The sequence below is a fragment of the Salmo salar genome, chromosome 11, assembly GCF_965601325.2.
Source record: "Salmo salar chromosome 11, fSalSal1, whole genome shotgun sequence".
In the NCBI taxonomy this organism is placed as follows: Eukaryota; Metazoa; Chordata; class Actinopteri; order Salmoniformes; family Salmonidae; genus Salmo; species Salmo salar.
The window spans coordinates 37765818-37783294 of record NC_138301.1 but is presented as its reverse complement, the minus strand read 5'-3'; the positions used below and the strand labels follow the sequence as shown (position 1 = coordinate 37783294).

Here is a 17477-nt window from a genome sequence, read left to right as displayed (position 1 = left end):
TCATCATCTGCACATCTGTCACTCCAGTGTTAATTTGCTAAATTGTAATTATTTCGCTACTATGGCCTATTTATTGCCACACCTGCTCACGCCATTTGCACACACTGTGTATAGACTCTTTTTTTCTATTGTGTTACTGACTGTACGCTTGTTTATTCCATGTGTAACTCTGTGTTGTTGTTTGTGTCGCACTGCTTTGCTTTATCTTGGACAGGTCGCAGTTGTAAATGAGAACTTGTTCTCAACTAGGCTACCTCGTTAAATAAAAGTGAAATAATAAATAAATAAATAAATAAATTTAAAAAATGTAAAAAACTCTCTGCTGTGTTCAGTCCCTAAAGCCTTAGTCACCAGAAAACCTAACCAGGGGACTGAGTTTGTTGGGTTAGATTGTTTGGCTTGTCCCAGGCCACTGACTGCCAGCCACAGAGAGGGTCAGTCCAATTACAGTAATAACAGAGGAGAAGTGTGTGTTTGTGTGTGCGTTTGTGTGTGCGTGTCTCTCTCTCTCTGTGTGTGTGTGTGTGTGTGTGTGTGTGTGTGTGTGTGTGTGTGTGTGTGTGTGTGTGTGTGTGAGAGAGAGAGAGAACATTTCTTGGAGCATAATACATAATACAGTATTAACAGATAGACAGACAGACAGGCATATAGAAAGACAGACAGACAGGTAGACCGACAGTCAGAAAGACAGGTAGACAGGCATAAATAACGAAAGACAGACAGACAGACAGACAGACAGACAGACAGACAGACAGACAGACAGACAGACAGACAGACAGACAGACAGACAGACAGACAGACAGACAGGCAGGCAGGCAGAAAGGAATACACAATACCCTCATCTCTTCACTACTCCTGAGAGACTTACGCTCTTTTCCTCTTGTCCTTTGGGACCTGTCAGCCCCCCCCACCCCCCCCCGGTCAAGGACAAGCAAGACACACACACACACACACACACACACACACACACACACACACACACACACACACACACACACACACACACACACACACACACACACACACACACAATACACTTACACACTTGTCATACAGCCCAAGTTTTGTTAAACTATAAGAATACAGTTTGCATAATAACACGTAAATACACCCAGTCTGTTGCAGGTTGCACTGCTTTGACACTTTACTGCACTGTTAGGAGCTAGTAACACAAGCTGCACTCACTATAACATCTGCTAAACTGTGTACGTGACCCAAAAACTTTATATTGGCTCAGGGGTAATGTTTCCCCTAGGTACAGATCTAGCATCAGCTTCCCCTCCCCCAATCCTGACTACTCCTAACCATTCCTAACTTATCCTAACCATTAGTGGGGGAAATGCTAAACTGATCTAAGATCACTGTCTAGAGGGCAACACTCTACACCACTAGTGCTTGGGGCAGCTTGGCTATGGGTCATTCTCTCACTCTCTTTCACACTCAGTTTGCCCACTATTTATATGCTTATTGATTACATTAGAGAATCCCAGGAGGAATTCCCTAGCCTGGGTAGCATTCAGGGACACTCCATCATTCCCTTGTGCCAGAGCAGTTGGCTAGAGCAAAACCAGACTCCAGACTGGTACCCAGGCAAATGACAAATGAGTCTGGAGAAGGACAGACAGATTTGGTGGGAGTCAGACATTTAGCAACCCAACTTCCAGATGGAAACGAGCCCAGGGCACCTTTTGGCAGGCAAGTTTTTGTCTAGAGGTTTGGTTGACATTAAGATTTCAGGCCCTATAAATCAGAATTAATTCATGTTTTATATTATTTTATTAATCTCTTTTATTGTGTTTTTGTTTTTATGTCCTTCATTTCACTTCTTTAATGCTAAATGTGTTGAGATAAAAAAAAAGCACTTTAAATGGGCTCAGCGGTCAACGGCACTGCATCTCAGGGCTAGCGGTGTCACTACAGACCCTGGTTCAATCCTGGGCTGTATCACAACCGTCCATGATTGGGAGTCCCATAGGACGGCGCACAATTGGCCCAGCATCGTCCGGGTTAGGGTTTGGCCGGGGTAGGCCGTCATTGTAAATAGGAATTTGTTCTAAACTGACTTGCCTAGCTAAATAAAGGTTAAATTTAAAAAAAGATGTTTGATTTTATTTGAATGAGTTAGCCAGCTAACTTTCCAAAATATTCAGGAACAACTCCACATTGGTAAACAAAGATGGGCAAAATGGAAAATCCATAAGGCATACTCCACGAGCTTCAGGTTTTTATTTTAGGATGCAGAGATTTAACGGTTATTTCTGAACGTTAGCTTGATAACTCATTGATCTTGCTTTGTGGTATCTAAAGGACCTTAACCAAACACTGCATCACAGCATGCTACCACCTTACTGTGAACAAAAAAAAAATATTAAGGGGGTTTGTTTACAGCCAATGAGAATCCCCCAGGCTAGCCACATACAAATGAGAACTTATAACAATGCAGCAATACAGTAATAATCTGATTACTTGCATTGGCTATGTTTAATTGCAGTAAGGCCTATACATTTTAGGTATATTTATCTGGAGGCTTTGAATTAAGTCAATTGATTAGTAAATATATACAATACACTACACACTGCAGTAACAAATCCACCGGTTGACAACAAAAACATTGCACAATCAATGCTGTTGTCAGACTTTATCCTCTGGCATAACTTTTACCTTGAAAACGATTCTTTTGTTAGGAATTGGTCTCTTTCAATTACATTCTGCACAGCTATGTAACAAGACAAACATGTTGCTATGAAAAGTATTGTACTGCATTAGTCTCTCATTAGTCTCTGGTTAGCTAGTAGAATACATTTCTTTCATAAATCACTGTAAGTTTTCTGTATTCAATTTTTTTTTCTTTCCCCCCACCATCTGAGAAACTGCAAGTAGAGGGCTTAACATTCTCAAATACCCCAATAAATGTAAACTCTAGCCCTGCAGATGCTATGTGGAATCCAAACTAGATGTCTGCAATTTTGAAAGTAAATGTTTTATGTCATGTTCTACATTGTTGATACAAATCGGCATTTCCCTTCAGTGGCTTATAGTGGACCGAGACATATTTACATTTAGTCTAAAGGCATGCTCGATGTCTTATTAACACACAATGTCATACTGTAAATATGACTGACCACCAATGAAAATCAATATAAAACATAAATATATTGTAATGAATTTTAAATTTGCAATGGTACTAGAATGAGTGTACAAAACATTAGGAACTCCTTCCTAATATTGAGTTTCACCCCCGTTTGCCCTCAGAACAGCCTCAGTTCATTGGACTCTACAAGGTGTTGAAAGTGTTCCACAGGGATGCAGGCCCATGTTGACTCCAATGCTTCCCACTGTTGGTTCAAGTTGGCTGGATGTCCTTCGGGTGGTGGACCATTCCTGGTAGACACAGGAAACTGTCGAGCATGAAAAACCCATCAGTGTTGCAGTTCTTGACACACTTACAACGGTGCGCCTGGTACCTACTACCATACCCTGTTCAAAGGCACTTAATTATTTTGCCTTGCCAATTCACCTTTTGAATGGCACATACAAAATCCTTTCTCAATTGTCTCAAGACTTAAAAATCCTTCTTTAATCTATCTCCTCCCCTTCATCTATACCGATTGAAGTGGATTTAACAAGTGATCAATAACGGATCATAGTTTTCACCTGGCCAGTCTATGCCATGGAAAGAGCAGGTGTTCCTAATGTTTTGTACACTCAGTGCATGTAATGGAGAGGAAAACTTGAAATGTAATCTAGAGACAGACGAGTTAGAATATTTATCACTTCTGAGAAAAACAGAGCAGTTAGGTGTGCCTTTGCCTAATGGGGGGTGTATTATCTAATGATACAGGCACAGAGCTGCAGACACTTGCAACAGGTTCATTAAAACCAGGAAAGTATTAGTAAATGTTGACCACAACCGTGTGAAATATCCTAAGGCTGCAACAGCTACACTATATTACAGTAGTTTTAGACATGAGTAGGCCAATAAATATTCAACTAAAGAATCCGAACAGTTTGGCCTACAAAACTTAAAAATATGAGACTCTCACGAACACGATGGTGTTCTCCGTTTTGCTCTACGACCCACACAAACATCATGGGACTCGTCTGAAGTCGGTACGAACTTCTGGTAGCGTCGGAACAGTTTGGCGCACAAACTATGACCCCTCTATGGAAAGGTGAGAATCTCATGAACACCTACAGTACATATCAGTTGTTTTGCTCTAGGATGCCCACAAGCCTTACAAGCCTTGTCTAAAGTTAGCCTGGTACTAATTTAAAACATTTATGGAAGTATATGTATATTGAAGTAGTTTGTGCCTAAAAAAAAAGGGCAGGTGCATTTTGTACATCAAATTGCAACTTTAACCCTACTGACAAAATTAAAACATACATTGAAAAAAAAAGCTAATATTGTGAGTTAAATCAGGATGGACGAACTCCCAGAATCTTGCTGGTTTGTGCAGATTCTGAAACAATGCCCTGTGGATTCATCCATTTAAAATGATCTGTGACATTGGAAGTCATGTCCTCTATGCATCTCAAGTGGATTGATCTTCACATCAAACACATGGAGCTAGTTCTCGTTTCCATCTCATAGTTTGATACAATGGTGAAAAACACAAGGTCTTTTACAAAGTGAGTGCTGTTGAAGCGCCATAAATGCTTACAAAGCAAACATTTGGCCTATTTGGGATTGCATTTTAGCCTACTTGATTTGGCTGTTCTATTCTATATGAAAGATAGGACCACGATTCAACAAGTGAATACTGGCAAAGGATTTTTAGGCTACAGTATCTCACTGACATTAGCTGACTTTTCATCTTTCAAAGCTTAATTTGACTCAAAGCAAAAATAGTCTACACAGAATTAATTCAAGTGAAGTCTCGCGGTGTTTAGACACCTTTCAGACATCTTGCATTTTTCAGTCTGAAAGAACGAATTTATAAAATACCGTTGACTTCATCGGGCCAAGCGAACCCGAAATAACAGGGCCTTTATTGTTGATATTCGTGACTTATTTGTATTTCGACCGAATGCATGTGAGGCTATAGGTGGCTGAACCGAGAGCTCGCGTGTCAAACCACTGAGTGGATTGTCTCTCCCGGGGCTCTCGAGCCGTATTGTGCGTCATTTTCATAGCTGCATTTTGTTTTTCTATCGAGGCAACATGGCAACTCCCGCCGCGGTAAATCCATCGGGTAAGTCGCGATTTTATCTTAAGGAAAAAGAAAAAACAGTGGGGGTTTAATGGTGATTTATATCTTTAAAATGTATTTTTGACATTTACCGAAATGGAAAGCTGAAGACGCGGACGTCAGGCTCACAGAGCTCCAGCTCTCCACAGCATCCCCTTCCCCCACGGTGCTATCGCAGCCTCAAAACACTTTCTGTACACCTATAAACTCATTTTCTTCATTATAGCGTGAACATACGTCCATTGTTTACACACACACACACAGCCTATGATAGGGGCAGAAGCTTTTTAATGTCTTGCATGTATTATCTGCACGCAAAATGAGATGCTGGTTGCGTTTTGGCTCAACCCAACAGGCAGCTAGTTAGCTGCTCCTACGTGCTCTGATTTCACTGAACAGCCAGTCCCCCTCACGATACAAAGGTTATTTTGCATATCCGAGCCCTTGCCCTATCTACGTAAACTCGGGCGATTTGAGTCGAGTCATTTCGATGTTAGTCACTGGTGTCAGTCACAGCGATTTGTTGGTCCATCTCCATCGCCGGTTGATTCGATAGCTAGATGAAATCTGCAGCTTGCTGGGCGCTAACAGCACTTTTGTCGCCCGGCTTTCTTTACTCAATGTTATTTGAGGAAGAAGTTAACGTTTTTAGTGAACGGCCTAAATAGTAACCTAGTGGCCTAGCTAGTGTTATTTGCATGACCAGTAAAACTACCTTTATCTGCCTGTGTTTGAAACTTGAAGCTCTATTTGTCATGTAATGACAGTCAAAGGTGTTAATTACATTGTTGCTGTTATGTAGTCATTACGTTGTTACATTGTTACTGAGCAAATAAATGTACACACAGCATACACTTTGTTTTCAGATTTGTACTGTATTACGGAAGTACTAGGCTACAATGCATCCTTAGCTGAGGTGCAATTATATCGCTGGCGCTCTTATTAATATAATCAATTCTGGGCAATGATACAAGTTTGGTAGTGATATAGAAGCAAAACATTTAGAGGAAGGCAAACAATGGTTTATATAGGCGTTGTTGAATTGCTGCTTGTCATCAAATATGTGTAGGCTATGGAATGTAGCCTGAGCCTTGTGTGTTGAAAAATAGTACTCTAAAAATAGGCCTAAATCTTACGTTTCCTGATGTGCATTCACTCCAGTTCTATTTGCTCTGGTTAGCCTAGGCCTGATGTCTTGTATACAGTAATGTTAAATGATTATTGAAACTAACTGTTCTACTGCCAAAAACATTTAATAAGAAATTCATCTTCGATTTTACTGTCATTTCCAATAATAACCACAACAGCAGGCCTCTCTCTCTCATTGGATATGTAAATTGAAGTGTAATGAAGAAATAACTGGGGTGTTAACAGCACCGTGGCTGCATATAGAGTTGCCATGTGAAGAGAAGCATGGAACAGAATGAACCACCAACTGATTATTACCTGGGTTGCTTCCCAATAATATTTAATTTCTCCTGAAGAGTACACTCGTTAACTACTTCTCACGAATCTAAAAGCATTGCATTTAAAAAAAATGTATTTACCAAAGAGCATTATTTTTCATTAAAGCCAGATTACACAATGCATTAATCTCCTCTTATCCCAGTAACAAACCTATTTGTCAGATTATGCGATAGGCAATAATCCATGTGTGTTGTGTTTTGTTGTGAGAGCCAGTGATATTATGTAGTCTTTGGGTGGATTGAAGAAGCGTGCTGAAAGATTAGGCTACACAGGGAATGCTGCTACTAGACATGGTGGCGCTGCTCCTAAGTAATGATAGGGGAAATCCTGGCTGTCCTCTCCAGCACTAGCCTTCTGTAGCCAGACACTGTGTGTCCTGGCTGTCCTCTCCAGCCCTAGCCTCCTGTAGCCAGACGCTGTGTGTCCTGGCTGTCCTCTCCAGCCCTAGCCTCCTGTAGCCAGACACTGTGTGTCCTGGCTGTCCTCTGCAGCCCTAGCCTCCTGTAGCCAGACACTGTGTGTCCTGGCTGTCCTCTCCAGCCCTTGCCTCCTGTAGCCAGACGCTGTGTGTCCTGGCTGTCCTCTCCAGCCCTAGCCTCCTGTAGCCTGATGCTGTGAGTCCTGGCTGTCCTCTCCAGCCCTAGCCTCCTGTAGCCAGACATAGTGTTCCTGGCTGTCCTCTCCAGCCCTAGCCTCCTGTGGCCAGATGCTGTGTGTCCTGGCCGTCCTCTCCAGCCCTAGCCTCCTGTAGCCAGACGCTGTGTGTCCTGGCCGTCCTCTCCAGCCCTAGCCTCCTGTAGCCAGACACAGTGTTCCTGGCTGTCCTCTCCAGCCCAGCCTCCTGTAGCCAGACACTGTATCCTGGCTGTCCTCTCCAGCTCTAGCCTGTAGCCAGACGCTGTGTGTCCTGGCTGTCCTCTCCAGCCCTAGCCCCCTGTGGCCAGATGCTGTGTGTCCTTGCCGTCCTCTCCAGCCCTAGCCTCCTGTAGCCAGACAGTGTTCCTGGCTGTCCTCTCCAGCCCTGTGTAGCCAGACACTGTGTTCTCATCTAGAACCACAGTATGCCATGCTATGTCTGGCTGCCACTTCCTGAGCACTAGTTATTATGCATGTATGAGTTGAAGTGTTGTTTATATACCTCTAGGCTACTTCATGAATGAATGAATTAGTTGGTTGGTTCTTTGCTGGGGTCTGCAATGCATCTGGGGGTTTTCCAAGACCAAGACAGAGAAAAGTAGAAGCTAGTGGAGGAGACAGAGAGGGAAGGATAGGAAGGGGAGGGAGAGGAGAGGGGAAACGCTAGCTTGTATCAAATATTAACAAAACTGCTGGGAGCACTGGGGCAGAGAAGGGGGTTTGTTTAGCATATCCATAACATCTGGCTGAAGGAGTGAATGAGTAGACCAGAGAGAGAGAGAGTAGACCAGAGAGAGAGAGAGGGTGAGTTGGTAGGCCTGGGAGAAGGCACAGAGAGAGAAATTGTGATTTGGCACGCAATGTGCTTCAGCTCACCACCCAGCAAGACACGGAGCGCCATATTCAGTCTTTCTGTGTCCTAAAACAGGCTGGATTTAGGCTACATTGAAAACAACAGAAAAGCCACCATGGCATGTTCTTCTGGAGGTTCCACATGGCCATGTCCACGCTTTCAGAGTAATATTAATGCAGCTGTAATACAGTCACAATGTCACACAATGTCTAATGCCATGTTCTCATGTGGTACCTTTCTCTGTCCTCTGTTCCAGAGATGGGCAGTGAGTTGCCGGGGCCCGTTACTATGCCGGGGGCGGTGGTGGGGGCGGGCCAAGTGAGGATGGGCGGAGCCATGCCGGGCCGCGGGGGCAAGAGGAGATCCGGAGGGTGAGTACTATTTTATATCTGCATTTTACCCACAAGGCTATTCCACTGGTGTTCCAGGAGTATTACACCAGTATATCAAGAGTTTTCCATGTTTATCCCAGAACCAAATATCAATAGAATTGCTTCATTATTCCAATGAGCAGAACTTCAGGCATGGGTAGCAAAAACACAGAGCAAGCACACAGGCCAATATTCCAATGTTGAATTTCAAACAAGCTTTATTAGCAGGACAGAGTAACACGCCAGAGATATACAATGTATGATAGTTTGATATAGTGCCACCGAAAAAAAGCAAACAGTAATCTCATATAGCTGCATGTATGATTAAAAAAACACTCTCAGGTGGAAGACAGAGGGAACAGAAGATTACGGGAGTATTCCATGGTACGTTAACCCCCGGGGCGAAATCAGGACATATTTACCCCATGCCCTGGCATTCTGCCTATACAACAACATACAGTGCATTCGGAAAGTATTCAGACCCCTTTACCTTTTCCACATTTTGTTACATTACAGCCTTATTCTAAAATTGATTAAATGGTGTTTTTCCCCCTAATCAATCTACACACAATACCCCATAATGACAAAGCAAAAACAGGTTGGATGGGGAGCATCGCTGCACGGCTATTTTCAGGTCTCTCCAGAGATGTTAGATTGGGTTCATGCTCTGGCTCTGGCTGGGCCACTCAAGGACATTCAGAGACATGTCCCGAAGCCCCTCCAGCGTTGTCTTGGCTGTGTTCTTAGGGTTGTTGTCCTGTTGGAAGGTGAAACTTCGCCCCAGTCTGAGGTCCTGAGCGCTCTGGAGCAGGTTTTCATAAAGGATCTCACAGTACTTTGTTCCGTTCATCTTTCCCTCGATGCTGACTAATATCCCAGTCCCTGCCGCTGAAAAACATCCCTACAGCATGATGCTGCCACCACTATGCTTCACCGTAGGGATGGTGCCAGGTTTCCTCTAGACGGGACACCTAAGGGCAAAGAGTTCAATCTTGGTTCATCAGACCAGAGAATCTTGTTTCTCATGATTTGAGTCTTTAGGTGCCTTTCGGCAAACTCCAAGCGGGCTATCAGGTGCCTTTTACTGAGGAGTGGCTACCGTCTGGCCATTCTACCGTAAAGGCCTGATTGGTGGAGTGCTGCAGTGATGGTTGTCCTTCTGGAAGGTTCTGCCATCTCCATAGAGGGTTCTTGGTCACCTCCCTGACCAAGGCCCTTCTCCCCAGATTGCTCAGTTTAGCCGGGCGGCCAGCTCTAGGAAGAGTCTTGGTGGTTCTAAACGTCTTCCATTTAAGAAAGATGGAGGCCACTGTGTTCTTGGAGACCTTCAATGCTGCATAATTATTTTCTACCCTTCCCCAGATCTGTGCCTCCACACAATCCTGTCTCGAAGCTCAACGGACAATTCCTTTGACCTCATGGCTTGTTTTTTTCTCTGACATGCACTGTCAACTGTGGGAACTTATGTAGACACGTATGTGCCTTTCCAAATCATGTCCAATCAATTGAATTTACCAATCAAGTTGTAGAAACATTTCATAGATGATCAATGGAAAACACATGTGCCTGAGCTCAATTTTATGTCTCCTAGCAAAGGGTCTGAATGCTTATGTATATAAGGTATTTCTGTTTTCTATTTTTTTATACATTTTGTCATTATGTGGTATTATGTGTAGATTTACATCAATTTTAGAGTAAGGCAGTAATGTAACAAAATGAAGAAAAAGTCAAGGGGTCTGAATACTTTCCGATTGCACTGTATCCATTATACATCTAGCCTACACAAACATGAAGAAATATAAGCAAAAGCCATCCAGGCAATATGGCAACTCGACATGACACGGAACACAACAGGGACCCGTCCAGGGCATCTTTTATTTACTCCTTACATGAATGTCTGTGGATAGAAAAATTGGAGACATGTCATTTCCAGTAGGAGCCTGACTAAGACGGTCAACAACATATACTGACACAGAGTAATGATCCTCAATTTTCACTGAGATAGGCTTGTGCTCGGTGGAAGCATGCTGTATGTATACTGTATTACCTCTACTATCACGCATAACCATGCATACTGCATTACCTCTACTATCACGCATAACCATGCATACTGCATTACCTCTACTATCAGGCATAACCATGCATTCTGCATTACCTCTCGTATCAGGCATAACCATTCATACTGCATTACCTCTAGTATCAGGCATACCCGTGCATACTGCATTACCTCTACTATCAGATATAACCATGCGTACTGCATTACCTCTCGTATCAAGCATAACCATGTGTATTGCATTACCTCTCGTATCAGGCATAGCCGTGCATAGTGCGTTACCTCTCGTATCAGGCATAGCCGTGCATACTGCGTTACCTCTTGCATCAGGCATAACCATACGTATTGCATTACCTCTACTATCACGCATAACCATGCATACTGCATTACCTCTACTATCACGCATAACCATGCATACTGCATTACCTCTCGTATCAGGCATAACCATTCATACTGCATTACCTCTAGTATCAGGCATACCCGTGCATACTGCATTACCTCTACTATCAGATATAACCATGCGTACTGCATTACCTCTCGTATCAAGCATAACCATGTGTATTGCATTACCTCTCGTATCAGGCATAGCCGTGCATAGTGCGTTACCTCTCGTATCAGGCATAGCCGTGCATACTGCGTTACCTCTTGCATCAGGCATAACCATGCGTATTGCATTACCTCTACTATCACGCATAACCATGCATACTGCATTACCTCTACTATCACGCATAACCATGCATACTGCATTACCTCTACTATCACGCATAACCATGCATACTGCATTACCTCTACTATCACGCATAACCATGCATACTGCATTACCTCTACTATCACGCATAACCATGCATACTGCATTACCTCTACTATCACACATAACCATGCATACTGCATTACCTCTACTGTCGCGCATAACCATGCATACTGCATTACCTCTACTATCACGCATAGCCATGCATACTGCATTACCTCTACTGTCACACATAACCATGCATATTGCATTACCTCTACTGTCACACATAACCATGCATATTGCATTACCTCTACTGTCACACATAACCATGCATATTGCATTACCTCTACTATCAGACATAACCGTGCATGCTGCATTACCTCTCGTATCAGGCATAACCGTGCATACAGCATTACCTCTACTGTCGCGCATAACCATGCATACTGCATTACCTCTACTATCACGCATAGCCATGCATACTGCATTACCTCTACTGTCACACATAACCATGCATATTGCATTACCTCTACTGTCACACATAACCATGCATATTGCATTACCTCTACTGTCACACATAACCATGCATATTGCATTACCTCTACTATCAGACATAACCGTGCATGCTGCATTACCTCTCGTATCAGGCATAACCGTGCATACAGCATTACCTTAACTATCAGGCAAGCATACTGCATTACCTTTCCAATCAGACATAACCATGCGTACCACATTACCGCTCTTATCAGACATAACCATGCATAACGCATTACCTCTCCTATCAGACATAACCATGCATACTACGCTGTGACATGTTAGTCTGTGTAGGCACTTTCGATTTCCTGGTTTCCTTGGTTACTAACTTCCCTATAACTGGAGGAGAAGATCTGAGGTCCCTCCCCTGAGATGACCTCTCCCCCAATGCGTTTTGAGAAGGAGGCAAGGAGAGAGGACGCGGGGAATCGAGGAAAGACGGTTGAGAAAGAGCCATTGAATGGTGCAAGCCACACTACTGAGGGACTGCATGTGACAGACAGAGACAGACAGGCAAGCAGACAGTGATACTTAAGAATACAGAGACAGACAGACAAGCAGACAGAGTGATACTTAGGAATACAGAGACAGACAGACAGACAGACAGACAGACAGACAGACAGACAGACAGACAGAGTGATACTTAGGAACACAGAGACAGACAGACAAGCAGACAGAGTGATACTTAGGAATACAGAGACAGACAGACAAGCAGACAGAGTGATACTTAGGAATACAGAGACAGACAGACAGAGTGATACTTAGGAACACAGAGACAGACAGACAGACAGACAGACAGACAGACAGACAGACAGACAGACAGACAGACAGACAGACAGACAGACAGACAGACAGACAGACAGAGCAGACAGACAGATACTTAGGAATACAGAGACAGACAAGCAGACAGAGTGATACTTAGGAACACAGAGACAGACAGACAGACAGACAGACAGACAGACAGACAGACAGACAGACAGACAGAGTGATACTTAGGAACACAGAGACAGACAGACAGACAGACAGACAGAGTGATACTTAGGAACACAGAGACAGACAGACAGAGTGATACTTAGGAATACAGAGACAGACAAGCAGACAGAGTGATACTTAGGAACACAGAGACAGACAGACAGACAGACAGACAGACAGACAGACAGACAGACAGACAGACAGACAGACAGACAGACAGACAGACAGACAGAGTGATACTTAGGAACACAGAGACAGACAGACAGACAGACAGACAGAGTGATACTTAGGAACACAGAGACAGACAGACAGAGTGATACTTAGGAATACAGAGACAGACAAGCAGACAGACAGACAGACAGACAGACAGACAGACAGACAGACAGAGTGATACTTAGGAACACAGAGACAGACAGACAGAGTGATACTTAGGAACACAGAGACAGACAGACAGACAGACAGACAGACAGACAGACAGACAGACAGACAGACAGACAGACAGACAGACAGACAGACAGAGTGATACTTAGGAACACAGAGACAGACAGACAGAGTGATACTTAGGAACACAGACAGAGTGATACTTAGGAACACAGAGACAGACAGACAGACAGACAGACAGACAGACAGACAGACAGACAGACAGACAGACACTTAGGAACACAGAGACAGACAGACAGGCAGACAGAGTGATACTTAGGAACACAGACAGAGTGATACTTAGGAATACAGAGACAGACAGACAGAGTGATACTTAGGAACACAGACAGAGTGATACTTAGGAACACAGAGACAGACAGACAGACAGACAGACAGACAGACAGACAGACAGACAGACAGACAGACAGACAGACAGACACTTAGGAACACAGAGACAGACAGACAGGCAGACAGAGTGATACTTGGGAACACAGAGGCAGACAAATACTCATCAGTCACTTATTATCAGAAGAATGAGTGGGAGAGAAGATTATTATCACAGACTATAGCATTAAGGTGAAGGCTGTAATTACTGAGCACTCAACTCATGACACTACTCAGTGACTGTGTTCCTTTACACCTCAGTTATAACAGTAACTGGTCCTCTGTTTAACTCTATCTTGGTCCGTCATCAGGTGTGAACTCGACCGGAGGCTGAACTCAGTCAAGCCTAAGAATCATTCACAATCTCAGTCATATATGCTCTAGCTAATCAGTCATCAGATTACGTGAAATGTACTGGTGTACATTGCTTTGACACACACCAACACACACACACACACACACACACACACACACACACACACACACACACACACACACACACACACACACACACACACACAAAGAACAACGTTTATCTGTTATCAACAGATCGCTGTATCAAGACATCACAGGTCAGTTCAGTAGTCTGTTAGACACACAGGCGTGAGGTGAGATTGAAAAACGCCACTCTGAAAGAGTCATCACTAGTGGCATGGCAACCTTTCAACTACAGGCGGCCTCAGCGGTTTGCACTTCCAACGCTTCCTCTATGCTCTGAGCAATAACTACTTGATTGTACCTTTTTTTAATAATAACAATGTTTTATTTCTATAGTGCTGTTCATGTGAAAGGCGAACAATGCAAATTGCTTTACATTACAAAGCCAACGTGCAAAAACAGACGTAACACCTCTGGAACAGTTTGTCATTCTGACGTGTTTGTCCGTTCAGTGTTTTGACCCCCTAGTCTAAAACAATAAGGCGTTAAAGGTATGATTTCTTCTCACGTTGCGTTGTTTCTTGACACTTGCTTACTATTTATTACATGTTGTGTTAACCTCTCTGGGCAAGCGTCCCACCTACTCAACAGCCAGTGGAATCCCATGGCGCGATATTCAAATACCTTAGAAATGCTATTACTTCAATTTCTCAAACATATGACTATTTTACACCATTTTAAAGACAAGACTCTCGTTAATCTAACCACACTGTCCGATTTCAAAAAGGCTTTACAACGAAAGCAAAACATTAGATTATGTCAGCAGAGTACCCAGCCAGAAATAATCAGACACCCATATTTCAACAAAAAAAAAAACACTACCACAGCTAAATGCAGCACTAACCTTTGATGATCTTCATCAGATGACACTCCTAGGACATTATGTTATACAATACATGCATGTTTTGTTCAATCAAGTTCATATTTATATCAAAAACCAGCTTTTTACATTAGCATGTGACGAGCATGTGACTAGCATTCCCACCGAACACTTCCGGTGAATTTAGTAAATTACTCACGATAAACGTTCACAAAAAACATAACAATTATTTTAAGAATTATAGATACAGAACTCCTTTATGCAATCGCGATGTCCGATTTTAAAATAGCTTTTCGGTGAAAGCACATTTTGCAATATTCTGAGTAGATAGCCCGGCCATCACAGGCTAGCTATTTTGACACCCACCAAGTGTGGTACTCACCAAACTCAGATTTACTATAAGAAAAATTGGATTACCTTTGCTGTTCTTCGTCAGAATGCACTCCCAGCACTTCTACTTCAATAACAAATGTTGGTTTGGTTCCAAATAATCCATAGTTATATCCAAATAGCGGCGTTTTGTTCGTGCGTTCAAGACACTATCCGAAGGGTAAAGAAGGGTGACGCGCCCGGCGCGTTTCGTGACAAAAAAATTCAAAATATTCCATTACCGTACTTCGAAGCATGTAAAACGCTGTTTAAAATCAATTTTTTATGCGATTTTTCTCGTAAAAAAGCGATAATATTCCAACCGGGAGTCGTTTGCTTTCGTTCAAAGAGAGAGAAAGTAAACATGGTGGAGTCTCATGCACGAGCGCCTCAGTCTCATTGTTCTCAGATCGACCACTATCCAAATGCGCTACTGTTTTTCAGCCATGGCCTGCAAAGTCATCATTCAACATTCTGGCGCCTTCTGAGAGCCTATGGGAGCGTTAGAAAATGTCACGTTATGCCAGAGATCCCCTGTTTTGGATAGAGATGATCAAGAAGGCCAAGAAATAGTCAGAGAGAGCGCTTCCTGTTTGGAATCTTCTCAGGTTTTGGCCTGCCAAATGAGTTCTGTTATACTCACAGACACCATTCAAACAGTTTTAGAAACTTTAGGGTGTTTTCTATCCAAATCAAACAATTATATGCATATTCTAGTTACTGGGCAGGAGTAGTAACCAGATTAAATAGGGGACGTTTTTTATCCGGCCGTGCAAATACTGCCCCCTATCCCCAACAGGTTAACAGCAACCTTGAAATGTACTCAAATGCTGCATAAGAAAAGACTCCTCAGAAATGTGGCCGTAACTTAAGGTTTTTAATGCTCTTTCTGATACTCTTTAATCAAATGTCTCAGAGAAGTTGAGTTGTAGTGTTTTCATCATAACATGTCGACTGCAGGGCCCATGAGCCCTAGTCCAAAAGTGGTGCACTATAGGGGCAAAGTGTGCCATTTGAGACTCAGTCTTAGTGTCGAGGGACGCAGAGGAAATGGATTCATTTTCTGTTTGGCAGTGACTATGCATTTCACAATTTCTGTTGCTGTTGCACCAGGGCCTTGTTCAGTAGGAACAGGGGAGGAAATAAGTATTGTCATTGTTCAGTAGGAACAGGGGAGGAAATAAGCATTGTCATTGTTCAGTAGGAACAGGGGAGGAAATAAGCATTGTCATTGTTCAGTAGGAACAGGGGAGGAAATAAGCATTGTCATTGTTCAGTAGGAACAGGGGAGGAAATAAGCATTGTCATTGTTCAGTAGGAACAGGGGAGGAAATAAGCATTCTCATTGTTCAGTAGGAACAGGGGAGGAAATAAGCATTCTCATTGTTCAGTAGGAACAGGGGAGGAATAAGCATTCTCATTGTTCAGTAGGAACAGGGGAGGAATAAGCATTCTCATTGTTCAGTAGGAACAGGGGAGGGAATAAGCATTCTCATTGTTCAGTAGGAACAGGGGAGGAATAAGCATTCTCATTGTTCAGTAGGAACAGGGGAGGAAATAAGCATTCTCATTGTTCAGTAGGAACAGGGGAGGGAATAAGCATTCTCATTGTTCAGTAGGAACAGGGGAGGAAATAAGCATTGTCATTGTTCAGTAGGAACAGGGGAGAAATAAGCATTCTCATTGTTCAGTAGGAACAGGGGAGGAAATAAGCATTCTCATTGTTCAGTTGGAACTGGTGAGGAAATAAGCATTCTCATTGTTCAGTAGGAACAGGGGAGGAAATAAGCATTCTCATTGTTCAGTAGGAACAGGGGAGGAAATAAGCATTCTCATTGTTCAGTAGGAACAGGGGAGGAAATAAGCATTCTCATTGTTCAGTAGGAACAGGGGAGGAAATAAGCATTCTCATTGTTCAGTAGGAACAGCGGAGGAAATAAGCATTCTCATTGTTCAGTAGGAACAGGGGAGGAAATAAGCATTGTCATTGTTCAGTAGGAACAGGGGAGGAAATAAGCATTCTCATTGTTCAGTAGGAACAGGGGAGGAAATAAGCATTCTCATTGTTCAGTAGGAACAGCGGAGGAAATAAGCATTCTCATTTTTCAGTAGGAACAGGGGAGGAAATAAGCATTGTCATTGTTTAGTAGGAACAGGGGAGGAAATAAGCATTGTCATTGTTTAGTAGGAACAGGGGAGGAAATAAGCATTCTCATTGTTCAGTAGGAACAGGGGAGGAAA

At 43.0% G+C, this 17477-nt stretch overlaps 1 protein-coding gene across 9 annotated transcripts in view; it reads left to right on the top strand.

The window, feature by feature from the left end:
* The first annotated feature begins 4878 nt into the window (after positions 1–4878).
* The window catches only part of LOC106562648 (aryl-hydrocarbon receptor nuclear translocator 2), a 114789-nt gene continuing 102190 nt past the window's right edge, over positions 4879–17477 (top strand). For 4 of the 9 annotated variants that reach the window (XM_045689463.2, XM_045689459.2, XM_045689458.2 and 1 more), the window contains exons 1-2: positions 4879–5195; positions 8405–8519. In XM_045689463.2, the coding sequence (XP_045545419.1) occupies positions 5165–5195; positions 8405–8519 (146 nt within the window). In that variant the 5' untranslated portion in view covers positions 4879–5164. The remainder of the gene's footprint in view (positions 5196–8404; positions 8520–17477) is intronic. The other 5 variants (XM_045689465.2, XM_045689462.2, XM_045689461.2 and 2 more) reach the window with 2 other exon arrangements.